Here is a 15,699-nt window from a genome sequence, read left to right as displayed (position 1 = left end):
ATGTCATTTGGTTAGGTATCGAGGCAAAAAGGTTACCCTGAGAGACTCATTAGACACAGCAACTCTGTAGTGTATCCAGTACACTACATTAAGAAGTTATTTTTCTAGTTTTTGTTCCAATTAAATTCTGAGTTTTTAAAAACTCTCTCAGAAATAAACTTAAATTTTAAAAAACGCGTCAAATCCCTAAGGATTGTACTTGCAATTGGGTCCTAGTGGGCAGATCCAATTAGGATCTAAAGTCTTTGGGGTTGGATTGTGGCTGACATAAGAACGGCCATACTGGGTCAGACCAAAGGTCCATCCAGCCCAGTATCCTGTCTACCAACAGTGACCAATGCCAGGTGCCCCAGAGGGAGTGAACCTAACAGGTAATGATCAAGTGATCTCTCTCCTGCCATCCATCTCCACCCTCTGACAAACAGAGGCTAGGGACACCATTCCTTACCCATCCTGGCTAATAGCCATTAATAGACTTAACCTCCATGAATTTATCTAGTTCTTTTTTAAACCCTGTTATAGTCCTAGCCTTCACAACTTCCTCAGGCAAGGAGTTCCACAGGTTGACTGTGCGCTGTGTGAAGAAGAACTTCCTTTTATTTGTTTTAAACCTGCTGCCCATTAATTTCATTTGGTGGCCCCTAGTTCTTATATTATGGCAACAAGTAAATAACTTTTCCTTACTCACTTTCTCCACACCACTCATTATTTTATATACCTCTATCATATCCCCCCCCTTAGTCTCCTCTTTTCCAAGCTGAAAAGCCCTAGCCTCTTTAAACTCTCCTCATATGGGACCAGTTCTAAACTCCTAATCAATTTAGTTGCCCTTCTCTGAACCTTTTCTGTTGCCAGTATATCTTTTTTGAGATGAGGAGACCACATTTGTATGCAGTATTCAAGATGTGGGCATACCATGGATTTATATAAGGGCAATCAGATATTCTCCGTCTTATTCTCTATCCCTTTTTGAATGATTCCTAACATCCTGTTTGCTTTTTTGACCGCTGCTGCACACTGCGTGGACATCTTCAGAGAACTATCCACAATGGCTCCAAGATTTCTTTCCTGATCAGTTGTAGCTAAATTAGTCCCCATCATATTGTATGTATAGTTGGGGTTATTTTTTCCAATGTGCATTACTTTACATTTATCCACATTAAATTTCATTTGCCATTTTGTTGCCCAATCACTTAGTTTTGGGAGATCTTTTTGAAGTTCTTCACAGTCTGCTTTAGTCTTAACTGTCTTGAGCAGTTTAGTATCATCTGCAAACTTTGCCACCTCACTGTTTACCCCTTTCGCCAGATCATTTATGAGTAAGTTGAATAAGATTGGTCCTAGGACTGACCCTTGGGAACACCGCTAGTTACCCCTCTCCATTCTGAAAATGTACCATTTATTTATTTATTTATTTATTATTGTGCAGGTGGGCAAGGTGAGGAGAAGACAAAAGCAGACTTCCTTCCCCATGGTGCTCCTGCACTGTGGGCCTGATCCAACTCCCACTGAGATTCTTCCCATGGACTCCAGTGAGTTCTGGATCAGGTACCATGCTAGGACAGCAATGATAGAAGCACTCACATCCCTAACAGCAACCCAATATCAGCAACAGAGCTCACTCTGCAGATGAGCCCATTACCCCTCCCCCCACCACTTCTCTCCCTATAACTGCAAGTGAAAACAAAGCTAATAGAACTGTAAATCTGTAGGATTTATTGCTGCTGAATTCAAACAACAGACAATTTACATTCACCAGTCATGGAACTTGCAAGTTGACTGTTGTGTTCGTTTATTTTTGTTTAAAAATAAATGAATAAATTTACATGGCAATTAGGTGTAAGACCTAAGGCTTTAGTCTTCGGTGTAACAAAATTTGGGCATCTCATTAGAACAAATGACAGATCCTAAACCAAGAACCAAACATTCTGAAACTTGGTGGTGCTTGAATTCTGGATCTATACTGAGTCTTTCTCTAATGAGAACCTATTTGCCCACCCCTTCCTTGCTATGCTTAGCACTGTGCTACCACATTCACTCGATTTGACTCTAATATACCAACGCAGGAGTATAAAAATAAACCCTGATGATAATAAAGTTTCTTTTCTACACTTATACCCTCAGAATACTGCAAATATAAGTTAAATATTCTGTGCACAAGAAAGGCCAGATGGGTATGAGTGTCAGTTTTGTTTACAGCTTTCTTGAGCAGATATAGTTGTGCCTATTACCCTTCCTACAGTCTTTTGCTTGCCATTTCCCTCGCCTCTGCACCAAAACACAATTCTTTCCTTGCTTTGAAAGGCGAGATGGACTTCTTCTCCAGTTTGTGAAGGTGACAGGTTCTCCTCCATGCCACTCCCAATGGCCAGGATTAACTTGGTCATTAAAGCCTAATATGAATCAAAAAGATCAAGTCAGTGATATGCAGTTCACCTGCTGTCTGAAGCCTTCTGCTACAAAAGAAAGCCTATTCTTCTATTTCTCTAGTGAGAAGTACACAGAAGACTGTTTTGAAGGAAGAGAGCCAGAGCCATCCCTTGGGTAGGGCAAATCGGGAGCTTTGGGGGGCCCCGCGGGCCAGTGCGATTGGCCAGCGCGGTCGGTCCCAGAAGAGACAAATCCATCAGTTCCACACCAGGACCTGCACCCCCCCTAGGGACAGCCCTGAAGAGAGCACACCAGGACTGCAAGTAAAATACAGTGTGACTTCTGGTAAGGCAACTAGCATCATGTGAACAAGGAGACAGCATCCTTTCCCTTACTGTCACCCACCCCAAAATCTCTCCATTTCTCTAGACTTTATGTCCAAGTTTTTCTTGTGATATTTATCTTAATTTCCCTAATAAGCATATTCTAGTCAAGAATGCAGCTTCAAACTTTATCCCAGCCCTCTTGTGAAAACAAATTCCTGTCAGCCTTTTAACATTCATACAGGCCTTGTCTAGACTAAGAAAATAGTTCATGTCTGAAAACATGTTGGCTAACAATTTTAAACATGTCTTTTCACCTAGTGCAGGCACAGCTTACCACCTTTAAAGCGTTAGTTGGTTCACCCCAAACACATAAATAGTGTTTAAAATAGTATTATCTAAGATATTCAGACATATCCTATTTTCCTAGTCTAGACAAGGCCCCAGATGGAAATATATGAACTCACTAAATTTGTTGAGCCTGATTCTCCGCTCCATTACAACAGTTTTATACCACTGAGGTCAATGGAGTTGTACTAGTGTAAAACTGATCATCCGGCGGGGGTGAGGGGCCGGGTGAGAAATTAAGATGAAATACCTCTCTATGTTACAGATTTGCAGAACTGGAACTTTCCTTTTATACATTTCTCTAAGTATTCAATAAAAGCAATTTAAGGAAAAAGGACAATGGACCAGATGGACAGTTGGTCTGTGTTCCTATGTTCCAAAGTAAAGCTCATAGACACTAGTGTCTCTGGGAGACAATCATATTTAACATTTTGTATACTTGCCTATCCAAAAGGGTTTCCTTCCACTGAAGTCCCACAGCCACTGCATATGTTGTTTCGTGACCACACTTGCTAGACTTCCAAGGTATCTAGGTTCAAAAAGAGAGGATGGAATAATCAGAATTATCCATGGTGAGACATCTTTCCAATTGACTTTTCTATGAGTGTTTATTCTACCATAAAGACACATATTACAATTTCACATGAAAACTGATGTTTGGCTCAAAGAATACCCTTTACACGGGTTTATTTTTAAAACTCATGTCCATCTGGACAGACTGTGTAGTCACTAATCAATTACTTAAAGGTAATAGATATTATATACTCATATGTGATATTTTAAACCCAATGTTAATACTTTCACAAGAAATTTTTTAACATGGACTTAAAAGTACATGCAGTTTTTTTGGTAGGTGGATTGTTTTGCAAACAAGAGTTTTGTAACAGTAAGCTAAGGTCCATCTACCCTACAAACACAACCAGGTTGAGGAATCTGGTCACATTATCCATTTTGTAGTGCAAACTCTCTTTTAACCATGCCCCTGGAACTATGCTAAAGCCTTGGATAAATAAAGGCAAAAACCTCATTTACACTTCAAAATGGAACTGTGTTATAACTGGATCAGGGGACAACTGGAGTATAAACAGATAGATTCCTGACACAGTTGAAACTGTCGTGTAGATGAGGCTTAAATGTCTTTAATAAAGTCCTAGCAGAAATTTTTAAGACTTGTTTGATTTACAGTGTCTTCCACTTAATTCAATCAGCAGTTGAGCTGGGTCTCTGCTTACATATGTTCTAAACCTTGGAATCAAATCATTTAATTTAACAGCAGTATAATCCTTTGATTGGTTCATGAAAATTCAGTAAAACTAAATCACTGGCACTAGAAAGTTGCTTCACCAAGTGCTACAAACCTGTGATATACACCCTAGTGATCATAGCAATGAGATCAACCTCTGATTTCAATCCAAATAATAGAAACACCTGATTGCAGCCAGAAGAAAGCACTGGTGTGGCTATAATAAAATCTAATCTCAAGAGAGGTCCCTTGCAAATATTGATTTAAAAATCATGCTTGTATGAAATGACATTTCTAATCATTACATGTAGTCAGGACTCTAGACACACTGTAAGAAAATGAGAACAGTTCTGAAAGTGCATGTATGATAATAGCATTAACCTAGGCTGGGCTCCAGACAGGCAGGAAATGACAATGTAATAGTATTTATGGAGCTAAATGTAAATCTAACTAAACCCTAATTAAAAAGTCTCTACTGAAGAGGACATACTACTTTATTTAAAATACACACAACACTCATTGTGGTGCCAAATATTTCCATTTACATTTTTTTCTGTGTGCTTTAAAATCTATTCCATGCATTCAAAAGCATCCATCACCTCAGCGCAATCAATCCCAACTAAGCAAACATTTCAGCTAAATGGTGCCTTCCGAGGGTGGTCACGGCAATATGCAAGGCATTCAGCATAAAGGAGAGAGTTTAGATCCTTTCTCTCGTGCATTAGGGCAGCTCTGTACCAAACTAAAACTGCCCAATAGCCAGTTTAACCAGGTACAGGAAGGATCCCTATAGCATAGGGGGATCCTTGAGTGGCGCAGAGCAGCTGCAACAGACTCTGCATCACCTACCCTATGGCCAGCAGAGGAGTAATGGTTGGGGCAACTCCATACTGCTGGCTAGCCCAGGCTGTCATATCTCATTTGGGGCCATTAGCACCAATACTAGTTCACACAGCCAGACACACAGCTGGCCCAAGATCAAAGGAGTGTCAAAGCCATTGAGCAGCTCCCAGACATAGCCTTAGATCTGTTTTTAATTTTTTGTATTATGGTAGCACATAGGAACCCCAGTCACAGACCAGGACCCAAATGTGTTAGGTGCTATACAAACACAGCAAAAAGATGGTCCCTGCCCTGAAGAGCTACAATCTGAGTTATGAGCTCTGGCTGTTAGTAAGTTTTATTTAAACGCTAATGCATGGAGGGTGCAAATAGATTTCAGGTCAATGGAAGAGAGGCCCTGATTTTCCTGTATAATCCAGACCCTTTGTGTCACTCAGGCAGTGCAAACTGCATGGCCCCCATAAAATTCCCCTTATGGAGCAGAGCTCCCTAGTGGAGGGAGGAAGGAGGGGGCTCCCATGCAAGCAGAGCTCTGCTACACTGCTCCTCAACTGATGCAGTGTCCCCCAGGGCATAAACTGGAACAGCATCCTAGGCTGCTCTAACTACTGTTGGGTCTGGGCGAGTGCAGAATCAGAGTACTGTAAAGGAGCTCTCCTCCCCTCATGCCAACAGGAGCTTGGAGGCAGGGGAGAATTGAGCCGAGAGAATCAGATTCATAAACAGTTCTTTGACAAGTGTTGAAAACCTTCTGTTACTCAAATGGAAGGTTTCCTTTCCACTGAGCAACCCTCTTTGTTGTGTGTTAAACATTCTTCAGTAACCCATGCCTTGTCATGTCTACATTGTCTGACTGAGAACAATACCATGCAATTAGTGTGGCAGAAATGATGCAAGTTTGGCGGGGCAATTAGCTGTTTTTATATCACACCAACATGACACAGAACGATTCTGTTTCAAGGGAAGCATTTTATTATGAAATTTCATGACTTGTCGCTATTGAGGGGCTGAACAAATAGGTTCATATGCCATCCAGAGTGCAGATTCTAATGGGCGAGTGTCATGTTTATGTCAAAACCCAATGCTGAAACATGAACCCTGTCACTTTGTAGCTAAGCCCCAAATCTGAATGTCTTCAGGTTCATTACTCCCTAATGGTCAGTCCTGTCAGAATGAAGATATGGACAATCCTACGCACTGTAAAAGTATTAATGGACCATATTATGCCTTAGGATCTGTATTTATGGCTCCTAAGTGGAATCCAAATGTGGCCCAGTATTTTCAGCTGAGACTGCTGCTATTAATTTGTTTGCACTGTCTCCAGTTACAAATGGATGGTATCTGGTGCAAGGATGTTTTCAGAAAGGGTCATTAATTCAGCAACTAACTCCCCATCCTGAGGTGTGATCGACATACTGTTTTTGTACCAGTATAAAAACTACATTTGTTAGGGGTGTGATTTTCTTTATCATTATAGTTATACCAGTACAACTGCTAGTGTGGATACTGGCACATTTTTGCCAGTCTAACTGCACCCATATTAACCCTTTAACTACACCTCTGACACAACATAACGCGACCTGATATAACACGAATTTGGATATAATGCGGTAAAGCAGTGCTCCAGGGTGGCGGGGCTGCACACTCCGGCGGATCAAAGCAAGTTCGATATAATGCGGTTTCACCTATAACGCGGTAAGACTTTTTGGCTCCCGAGGACAGCGTTATATCGGGGTAGAGGTGTATATCAGTATAGTTAAACTTCTGTACAACTTCTGTGCTTACACAAGGCCTGAGTGTGTTGCTCTTCCAGGGACTCTGCAAGGTGTATTTATCTATCCAAGTTTGGTTTTCAACCTTTTTTCATTTGGAGACACACAATTTTTGAATGGAGGTGCAGACCTCTTTGGAAATCTTAGACATAGTCTGTGGACCCCAGGGGTCTGCAGACCACAGGTTGAAAACCACTGGGGTAGAATATACAGGGTACATTTTTTTTCTTTAAAGGGAATTAACCTTAGTTGGAGTCTTACTGCCATTGAGCCAGCAAGATTGTAGCTTAACTTTAAAAAAAAAATTGTATATCCATCAACACTGTTTCTTATAAAATTGGGGGGGGGGGGAGTAAATAATCCACAGAGTAGTTCTCCCAGATGAAAACCTGGTAGTGTAATGATGTTTTATAGTGTTCTGAAACTGGCTGTTTCATCTGTAAACACATTACAGATCAAACATCACCAGTAAAATAATGAGGAGCTATGCATGCATTACTTTGGGAATGAAACGGCTGATCTGTTCCAGTAACAGAAATAAGAGAATAGAAAAATAAAACCATTTATTAACTTATCTTCCAATCAGCACTTCAAAATGAATGAAACATCTTCTGAGACTGGGACCTGCACATCTGTAAGCCATTTGCAGTAGAGGGGGGAGGAGCGCTCATTTAACATGATAAAGCCTCCTCAAACTGAAGTATCCAGCTTTAATTAAATTATCACGGCTCATCAAGAGAGATTTGTTTGCATGATAGTTAGCGGATATACTTGGACTCTTCCTCTTGGTGTTCCATACCATCACTTAACCTCCTTAAATTTTCATATTACACACAACTTTCCAGCAGGAAAGGAGTCCCTGCAGCTACTCACACACACAAGGTGGACTTCCCAGAGAACAGAGGTCTGACTAATATAGTTTAGGGAGGGTTCCCTCCCAGCCAGTTGAATGTTAAAGGGATTTCAGAGAGAAGATAATCAGGATCTGCTGGCCTGACAGCTTTGTTCGGGATGTTGTCTGGAGGAGGACAGGAAAAGGGTCATTATATGGCTCACATTACTCACCAGGCAAAACAAAGTCATAATGAATGCGAGAGCATGTTGTTGCCAATATAAATACAACCAGGGGAAAACTGCCTCAAACAGCAGAGCTCAGGAGAGGGAGCAAAGCTCTTTCTGGCCTTCCCAGCATGGCAGCAATAGGGTTGGACAGGATCTACACCCTCTCCCCTTCCTCCCCCCTTCACTTGCAGGTAGAGAGGAAGTACGCTGCATTATCAACCTCAAGCTTTCAAAAGGTCACCAACCAGATCTATTGAAATCATGAAATTAACAAAAATGAGGTTTATTTTCTTTGCCTTCTGGTTTCTGAACCTTTAGGGTGCACTTGGGTTGCACTTTTCCAGCTTTTCTCTACAGCCAGGGGGTCTAGCAACTTGCTTTTTAAAAATGGAAGCTGAGACTGATGTAATCACTAGGGTCCAGGAGCTGGAACTTTAAGAACACCACGAGACTCATGATAAAAATCACCAAAGTTGGCCACACTAGGTGACATTTTAGTAAGGATAGGTGAATTGGTCTGGATGGTATAAGAACCAAGACCTAACCTTTGCCAATTATCCAGAGCAGACTCAAACTGTCATGAAGGACTGGAATCAATTAAGAAGTACTTTATTCTCCATGCTCCTCCTGCTGCCCTCTTTGCTCAAAACACGTTTCAATCCAGTCCCCGTTAACCTCTTCTCACCTCTGGCTCCTCTCTGTTGTAACCTTTATATTACAGAATAGTTGCAGGGCCCAGATGAGTATGGGCTAGGCCCAATCCGCTTTCAATTCTTATGCAGTCTACCGCTCTCCACAATTTGTAATTCTCCAGCAGGGCTGCCAGAGTGGTCTGGAGCATTGCTCTACCACCTGAAATCTAGGATGGAGCTTTGCACTGGCACTTGAGAAAGCTATGCTCTGGCAGCTCTGCCTAGGTATTTTCAAAGCCTCAGGGTAGATCTACATTGCATCTGGAGGGTGTGATTTGCAGTGGAGGTAAACTGACTTACGCTAGCTCAGCTTGAGCTAGCATGCTAAAATAGCTGCGTGGATGCTGCGGCATGGGCAATGCCTTGGGCTAGCCACCCAAGTGCAGACCCAGGAGGTCAGGTGGGCTATGTCTCAGGCGGCTAGCCCAAGCCACTGCCCGTGCTGCAATATCCACCCTGCTAAATTCAAGTGAGGGCCATAGACCCTCCTCTTCCCACCCCTTCACCCCCCAAAAATCTCAGAATTGGGAAGCAAGCTCAGAGGCCATTGCCCATATCAAGGGATATAGGCTCATAGGACTTTAAGTTCAGAAGGGACCATCATCATCTAGTCTGACCTCCTGCACGTTGCAGGCTACAGAACCTCACCCGCCCAGTCCTGTAATAGAGCCATAACCTCTGGCTGGGTTATTGAAGTCCTCAAATCATGATTTAAAGACTTCAAGTTACAGAGAATCCACCATTTACACGAGTTTAAACCTGCAAGTGACCCATACCCCATGCTGCAGAAGAAGGCGAAAACTCCACAGGTTATCTGTCAATCTGACCCATGGGAAAATTCCTTTCCGACCCCCAATATGCCAATTAGTTAGACCCTGAGCATGAAGGAGGTAGCTCCAGTAATATGAATGAAGCAGGATGGGAGCAGAGCATAGAAGAGAGGGAGTAAAGGAAGGGGCCACGGAGCTGGAGAAGCAGACGGGAGTGGGGTGGGTCATTCCTTAAGAGCCCTAAGAAGAGTTCTTCTGGAACCCTCTGGCTGCTGCCATTACGCCCCAGTGCAGCAGTCCTAGGAGCAGCAATACTTGCACAGCCTCAGACCCAAGTGTGGGGAAAGGAGCAGAAGGAGTTGGGCACAGAGACAAGTTCTGGCCTCTGTTCTGCTCAGCTGCAGAGTCTGTCAGGGGCTCCAGGAGAAATAAGTCCCTAGAGGCAGGCACTGCTTCCCAAGTTCTGTCCCCATACTCTTCCCGCTGTGCTGGACCTTGTGCTGGGAGGTCTCTATGCCTGCTCCCTGCCTTTCCGAGGACAGCCCAGACCAGGGACCATGGAACAGGGGTCCCAACACCAGGGATGTACCCTCACCTGGGACACAACCAACCCCTAACCTGGTTCCTCCCCAGCCACCTCTCCTGGGGTGAGCCTGGTCCTAACCATCCCTCACTCCAGTCATTCTCCATACCTCCCCCTTCTGGTCAGCCAGTTGTAGCCCTCTGCCCCGCTCCATCCCATGTCAGCTCTGCTGTCTTGTATTTTCACCTCGCCACAACTGACTGCACAATTCTGCCACCATTATCCATGCCCCAAAGTTTCTTATCCAAGTTGGAATCAGCACTCAGAGGACTGCTATGGACAGAAATGGATCCTGGAGAACCCCCAACTTGGGCTCTTGGGGAATGACCCTACACCTGTCTACTTCCCTAACTCCCTGGCCCCTTCCTTTACTCCCTCTTCTCCTCTCCTGTTTCAGTTGACCTCTGTTTTTTTTACTCACAAAATTGTGAGCCCAATTAATGTCCCTTGGATGCATAAGTAACTTAAGTCTCTGGCTGTGCCCAGAAATACAATTTTTAGATGTTTAACTGAGTTAAGGCCCCCTTCAAGTAAGGGTGAAAAATGTGGTTTCACCCTGTCTAAGCATGCTGTGATGCTTACAGGATAGAAAGATGCAGACACAGTTGCTGAAGAGAATAGAAAAGAAGGAAGAAATGCACCTACCATGCATATGCTTTGCTAGGCTCCAGCACTATAAAGTTAATCAGAACATCACTGCTCTCCCAGATTCCACTGTATGGTAGAGAATGAACAAACTCGCCTCTCCAGAGTTATGCTGAGTCTTTGCTGTAAGCATTGCCAACCCCAACCTTTCAAAAATCACGAGTCAGCCCCCCACGCCCCAAAAAAGAAAAAAAAATCACAAGATTGTTTAGAAATTTCATGCCTTTTAAGCCATTTAATATTGGGTTCTCTTTATTTGCCTTCTAGTCTTGAAGAATGAGAACTTTATAGGATCAAACTTTTCTCGGCAAGTTGGAGGGTTAGAAATGTTGTGTTTAAATGCAAGCCAAAATTTCCATGTCTTCACATGACTCCAAGAACGAGTGCTTTAAGCAAAAAAAAGCAAACAAACAAAAAAAACCCCACACCAAATATTGTGAGACACAATAAAATTGTAACAGCTGTACGCAGGAAAGTGGTGGGTCACAAGCTGGAGAGAGAAATATGTGAGAAATTGAGTCTTCATTCTCTTCAGCTCCCCATTCAGTGATGCTGTGGGGGGAAGCGTCACCCCTGCAAACAAGGCATTGCAGGAATGGAAATCATGAAGAAGGGGTGGGGGGTAAGCATCCAACACAAACATTTTGAGATTAACCTTTCTTGGGCTTTTATTCTGAGCCAGAACCCACAGCTTTGCAGCATCAATGGAATGGGGGTTAACAGAATCAACTGAGCACAGGAAGCAGCTCAGTGCAGGAGCAACACCCAATTACCACATAAAATGATTAATCTGAAAAAGACTTACTGTTCCCGGCAAGCCCGAGCAGCTGTATTCCAAGTGACTTTCTGGTCTGTGATCAGGAAATAGCAGCTGCCTCCATGATGGCTCCATCCAGATGGGCATTTTTTCATGCTAACATCCTGAAATAAAAAGCTTGCTCATGCTCAGAGTGACTTGTTAATAGCATCAGCCTTCTAAAGCACTGCTTTAACATGCCTCTTCAGGATCAAAACAAACACAAACATTTGTTTATATTAATAAAACTGAAGGCATTTTTTAAATTCAACATCAGTAACTTCAAAAGATAGATTGCGTGCAACATTCATCTAGTGGAGTAGGCATGCACAAGATCAAAGCAGTTACACTAAATTTAGGGCTTAAATTCTCACAGAATGTTTCCCAGAGCTCCCCAGGCCTCCCCATTTAGTGTTCTGGGATGCGCTAGGGCTTGGAGCTTCAGCCCCGGGGGGCATGAGGCTTCTGCAGTGTGCCAGGGCTCAGGGTGTCTGCGGTGCATCAGGGCTGACCTCCTGCACAACAGGCCATAGTATCTCACCCAGTAATTCCTGTATGAAGCCCAAAAACTTGTGGTTGAACTTGCATGTATATTTTCGACAGACATTCAATGTTGATTTAAAGACTTCAAGCGACTAAGAATCCACCACAGCCCTTGGTAAGCTGTTCCAGTGGTTAATTACCCTCACTAATAAAATTTAGACCTTATTCACAGTTTGAAATTGTCTAACTTCAACTTCCAGCCACTTGACTTTATGTCTTTGTCTGCTAAATTAAAGAGCCCTCTGATATTGATTCCCTGTATGGTGTTTGCAGCCCATGAGCAAGTAGGCTCCCAAACTTCCCTTCAATATGCTGAATAGGTCGAGCCCCTTAAGTCTCTTACTGTAAGGCATACTTTCCATGCCGCCAATAAATCTTGTTATTCTTCTCTGATTATGTATGTATTAGAGCAGCAGCCAGGAGCTCCACTGTGCTAGGCACTGTACATTAGGGTCTGCCTACACTGCAATTGAGCACCAGCAGCTGACCCATGCCCACAGGACTACACAGTCCTTCCCGCAAGGGATTTCAGTTTTTTGTAATAGAGGTTTTGTGTTTGCTTGATACATTCAGGCTATATTTTGGATGAGTCCTATAGTTGCAGGGTCACCGAGCTCAGGCTCCAGCCTGAGCCCGAACATCTACACGGTCATTAAACATCCCCATAGCCCAAGCCCTGTGAGCCCGACTCAGCTGGCACAGACCAGACGCAGGTGTTTAATTGCAGTGTAGACGTACCCAAAGAGATTAAGAAACACTCCTTGTCCCAAAGAGTTTACAATCTAATTCAGACTGTATGACCGATACAAGATAGAATTAGTTGCCATTTCACACAGGCCAGTGAAGAGTGACCATTGGGGCCATCCAGTTTCCTCAGAGATTTAGGTCCTGAGTCTTTGGTGTGTCTGAGAAGTGCTCAGTGTACATCTAAGGAGATGTGTACAAAGATGGCGTTAAGGGTTTGTCTAGATGAACAGTTAGTACGTAGCACACTAGGGTGTAATGCTACAGCCAGAGCCGTCCCTAGGGTCCGGCAAATCAGGGCTACCGCTCTGGGCCCCGTGCTTTGGGGGGCCCCCCGACGCGGGCTAGCACGATTGGCCGGTGTGCATGGACAGCGCGTGAACCGCCCCTTCCACCCGAGGGAGAGCGCACCGCCAGAAGGGAGAGCATGCGGCGGCGCCGCTACAGCCTCCCCAGTCCCAGAGCGCTGGGAGGGAGAGTGTACAGTGGTGCTGCTTCAGCCTCCCCAGTCTCGGGAAGGCGGGCAGCATGGCCCCAGCCCCCTGGAGCCCAGCGGCACTACCGAAGTGGGGCCCTGGGCGTGGAGTGTGCGTGGGGCCATGCTTGGCTGTTTGGGGAGGCCCCGCCTCCCCTCCCCTGCCCGAAGTGGTCAGTCACGGAAGTGATGGATTCGTCACTTCTGCCCTGGGCCTCGCACCCCCCCCCCTTAGGGAGGACGGCCCCGGCTACAGCACACTAGCATGTTGCACACTAAGGGTGTGTCCACACTGGCAAGTTTCTGCGCCACAAGTTATACCACTTTTATTAAAACGCTGGAATTAAACCGCTGTTGTGTGTCCACACTGTGCTCCTTGTGACGGTGGAGTGCATCCCCATTAGCAGCGCTTGCAATGGCAAAGAGAGCAGTGCACTGTGGTAGCTATCCCACTGGCTGCAGGGTGCTTTGGGAAGGGTTTGCAATGCCTCATGGGACAGGCACAGTGTCACATGATGCAGGTTTCCCAATCCCATTGTTCCATGGGCATCATTCTACACTGCCAGCTGCTTTTCAGCTGAAGTGGAGGGGGGAGAGGGAACACACAAACACACACACACACACCCCTGCCTCTGTGTTCAATAGCATGAGCATTCCACATTAATGTGTTCCAGAGCAGATCAGCTTTGTGTCCCAGAGCAGATCTGCACAGCACGCAATGGCTGTCAGAAAGGGAACTTTGAAAGGGGAGGGGCGCATGTCTCCAGGGCAGCCGAGTTAAAAACAATGAGTAGAGCAGCCACTTGAGGCGTTATGGGACAGCCCCAGAGGCCAATTACAGCGCAGAAAGCAATCAAGTGTCTACACCGGCAATAGAGCGCTGGAGCCTCTGCGCAAATAGCCTTACGACTCTCGTCGAGGTCGGTTTTTTGCAGCGCTGCAACTGAGGAGTTTCTGCGCACAAAGTGGTTTGGCAGTGTGTACACGTCTGTAGTTTGAGCGCAAAAAGCTGCTTTACTGTGCAGAAACTTGCCAGTGTAGACAAGCCCTTAATGTCCATGTGGACTCTGCTACTATGCACTGGGAGTTTTGTAGTGCACATCGACCTACTCTGCTTTGAAATGGAAGTAGGTCAAAGCACACTACGGGAATCTTAGTGCATGGTAGCAGGGGCCATGCAGCCAGTTAGTGCACAACTCCCTAGTGCACTGTAGTTTTACATTCCAGCTTGCTGCATGCTAACTGTTCATCTACACAAGCCCTAAGCCATGTTAATGCTTCACTGAACCTAGGGCATCAGAATGCCAGACTGGTCTGCAATATAATTTAGAGCAACCTGGCTACTGTATGCTGGCTGCCAATGTCAGCTGGAGATCAGCTGGGTGCATGGATCCCTAGCCAAACTGCATCCACTAGTAGGCAGGAAGAGGATGGCATGGGAAGCCACTATTGCAATGACACACCACTCAAAGATCCTCCTATGTAGGGGAAGCCCTGGTAGCCAGGTGTAGGACTGCTTTGCCCCACCAGAGCAGAGCAAAGCATCCCTAACATACCAGTGAATCAGGCCCCTACGCTTCATCTCAGATATTCATTTCATACCAGCATGTCTAAAAGTGTGTCTGTTGGGGTTGCATGCATCTGATAGTCACACGTTCCTGAGGCTTAATGATGAAGCAACACTGATGAGACTGCACCTGAAGATGTTTAAGAACATCATGACAAGAAACAGTATTTTGACAGGTTTTTGTTAAGCCTTCTTGAAGTGCTTTTACTTAAAAACGTATTACAAAGAAATGTTCCCTTTTACTCATCCAAAATGTAGCCTGAATGTATCAACCAAAACACAAAATCTCTATTACAATAAACTAAAATCCGTTGTGGAAAGGACTATACAATTTAACATTGGAGAAGCTTAAAATTAAATGCACACAAAGGGCAGGCGATAGTTACCTTGCTTTTTGAAGTCCATAACTTCCATGAAATTCCATCACACTGAAATAAGTTTTGGGTACTTTCTTCAAAATGCAAGAGCCCCTCTAAATCAGGTGTGCAGCTCTTTGGAAAGGAGAGGACCAGGTCCTGAAAAAGGGAATAACATTTGCATATTGAAGCAAAATGGTTTTATGGAACAGAATAAATGGTCAGTTTTTACTTCAAGAGATTGTGACATGCATAGGTGCTGACTTACTCAGATTCTGGGGGGGTGCTCGACCCCTGCTCTTCCCCAGACCCCACTCCCACTCCACCCCTTCCTCCAAACCCTCACCCCTGCCTCTTCCTGCCCCACCTCTTCCTGCCTGCAGCACCGCCTGCACGCTGCTGAACAGCTGATCCACGGCAGGCAGGAGGCACTGGGAGGGAGAGGGAGGAGCTGATCAGCAGAGCCGCAGGAGGGCGGGAGGCGCTGATCCACAGGACTGCTATTTTTTTTCTGTGGGTGCTCCAGCCCCAGAGCACCCATAGAGTCGGTGCCTATGGTGACATGCA

General features: G+C 44.7%; 1 protein-coding gene across 10 annotated transcripts in view; it reads right to left on the bottom strand.

The window, feature by feature from the left end:
- Positions 1 to 1,693: 1,693 nt before the first annotated feature.
- The window catches only part of FREM1 (FRAS1 related extracellular matrix 1), a 102,017-nt gene continuing 88,011 nt past the window's right edge, over positions 1,694 to 15,699 (bottom strand). For all 10 annotated transcript variants that reach the window (XM_042850512.2, XM_042850511.2, XM_024106159.3 and 7 more), the window contains 4 exons: positions 15,163 to 15,291; positions 11,457 to 11,572; positions 3,485 to 3,570; positions 1,694 to 2,393 (listed from right to left, as the gene is read on the bottom strand). In XM_042850512.2, coding sequence (XP_042706446.2) covers positions 2,194 to 2,393; positions 3,485 to 3,570; positions 11,457 to 11,572; positions 15,163 to 15,291 — 531 coding nt within the window. In that variant the 3' untranslated portion in view covers positions 1,694 to 2,193. The remainder of the gene's footprint in view (positions 2,394 to 3,484; positions 3,571 to 11,456; positions 11,573 to 15,162; positions 15,292 to 15,699) is intronic.

Source organism: Chrysemys picta, chromosome 6 (assembly GCF_011386835.1).
Source record: "Chrysemys picta bellii isolate R12L10 chromosome 6, ASM1138683v2, whole genome shotgun sequence".
NCBI lineage: Eukaryota > Metazoa > Chordata > Testudines > Emydidae > Chrysemys > Chrysemys picta.
Note: the sequence above shows the minus strand (reverse complement) of the source record. Positions and strands in the feature narration are given on the sequence as shown.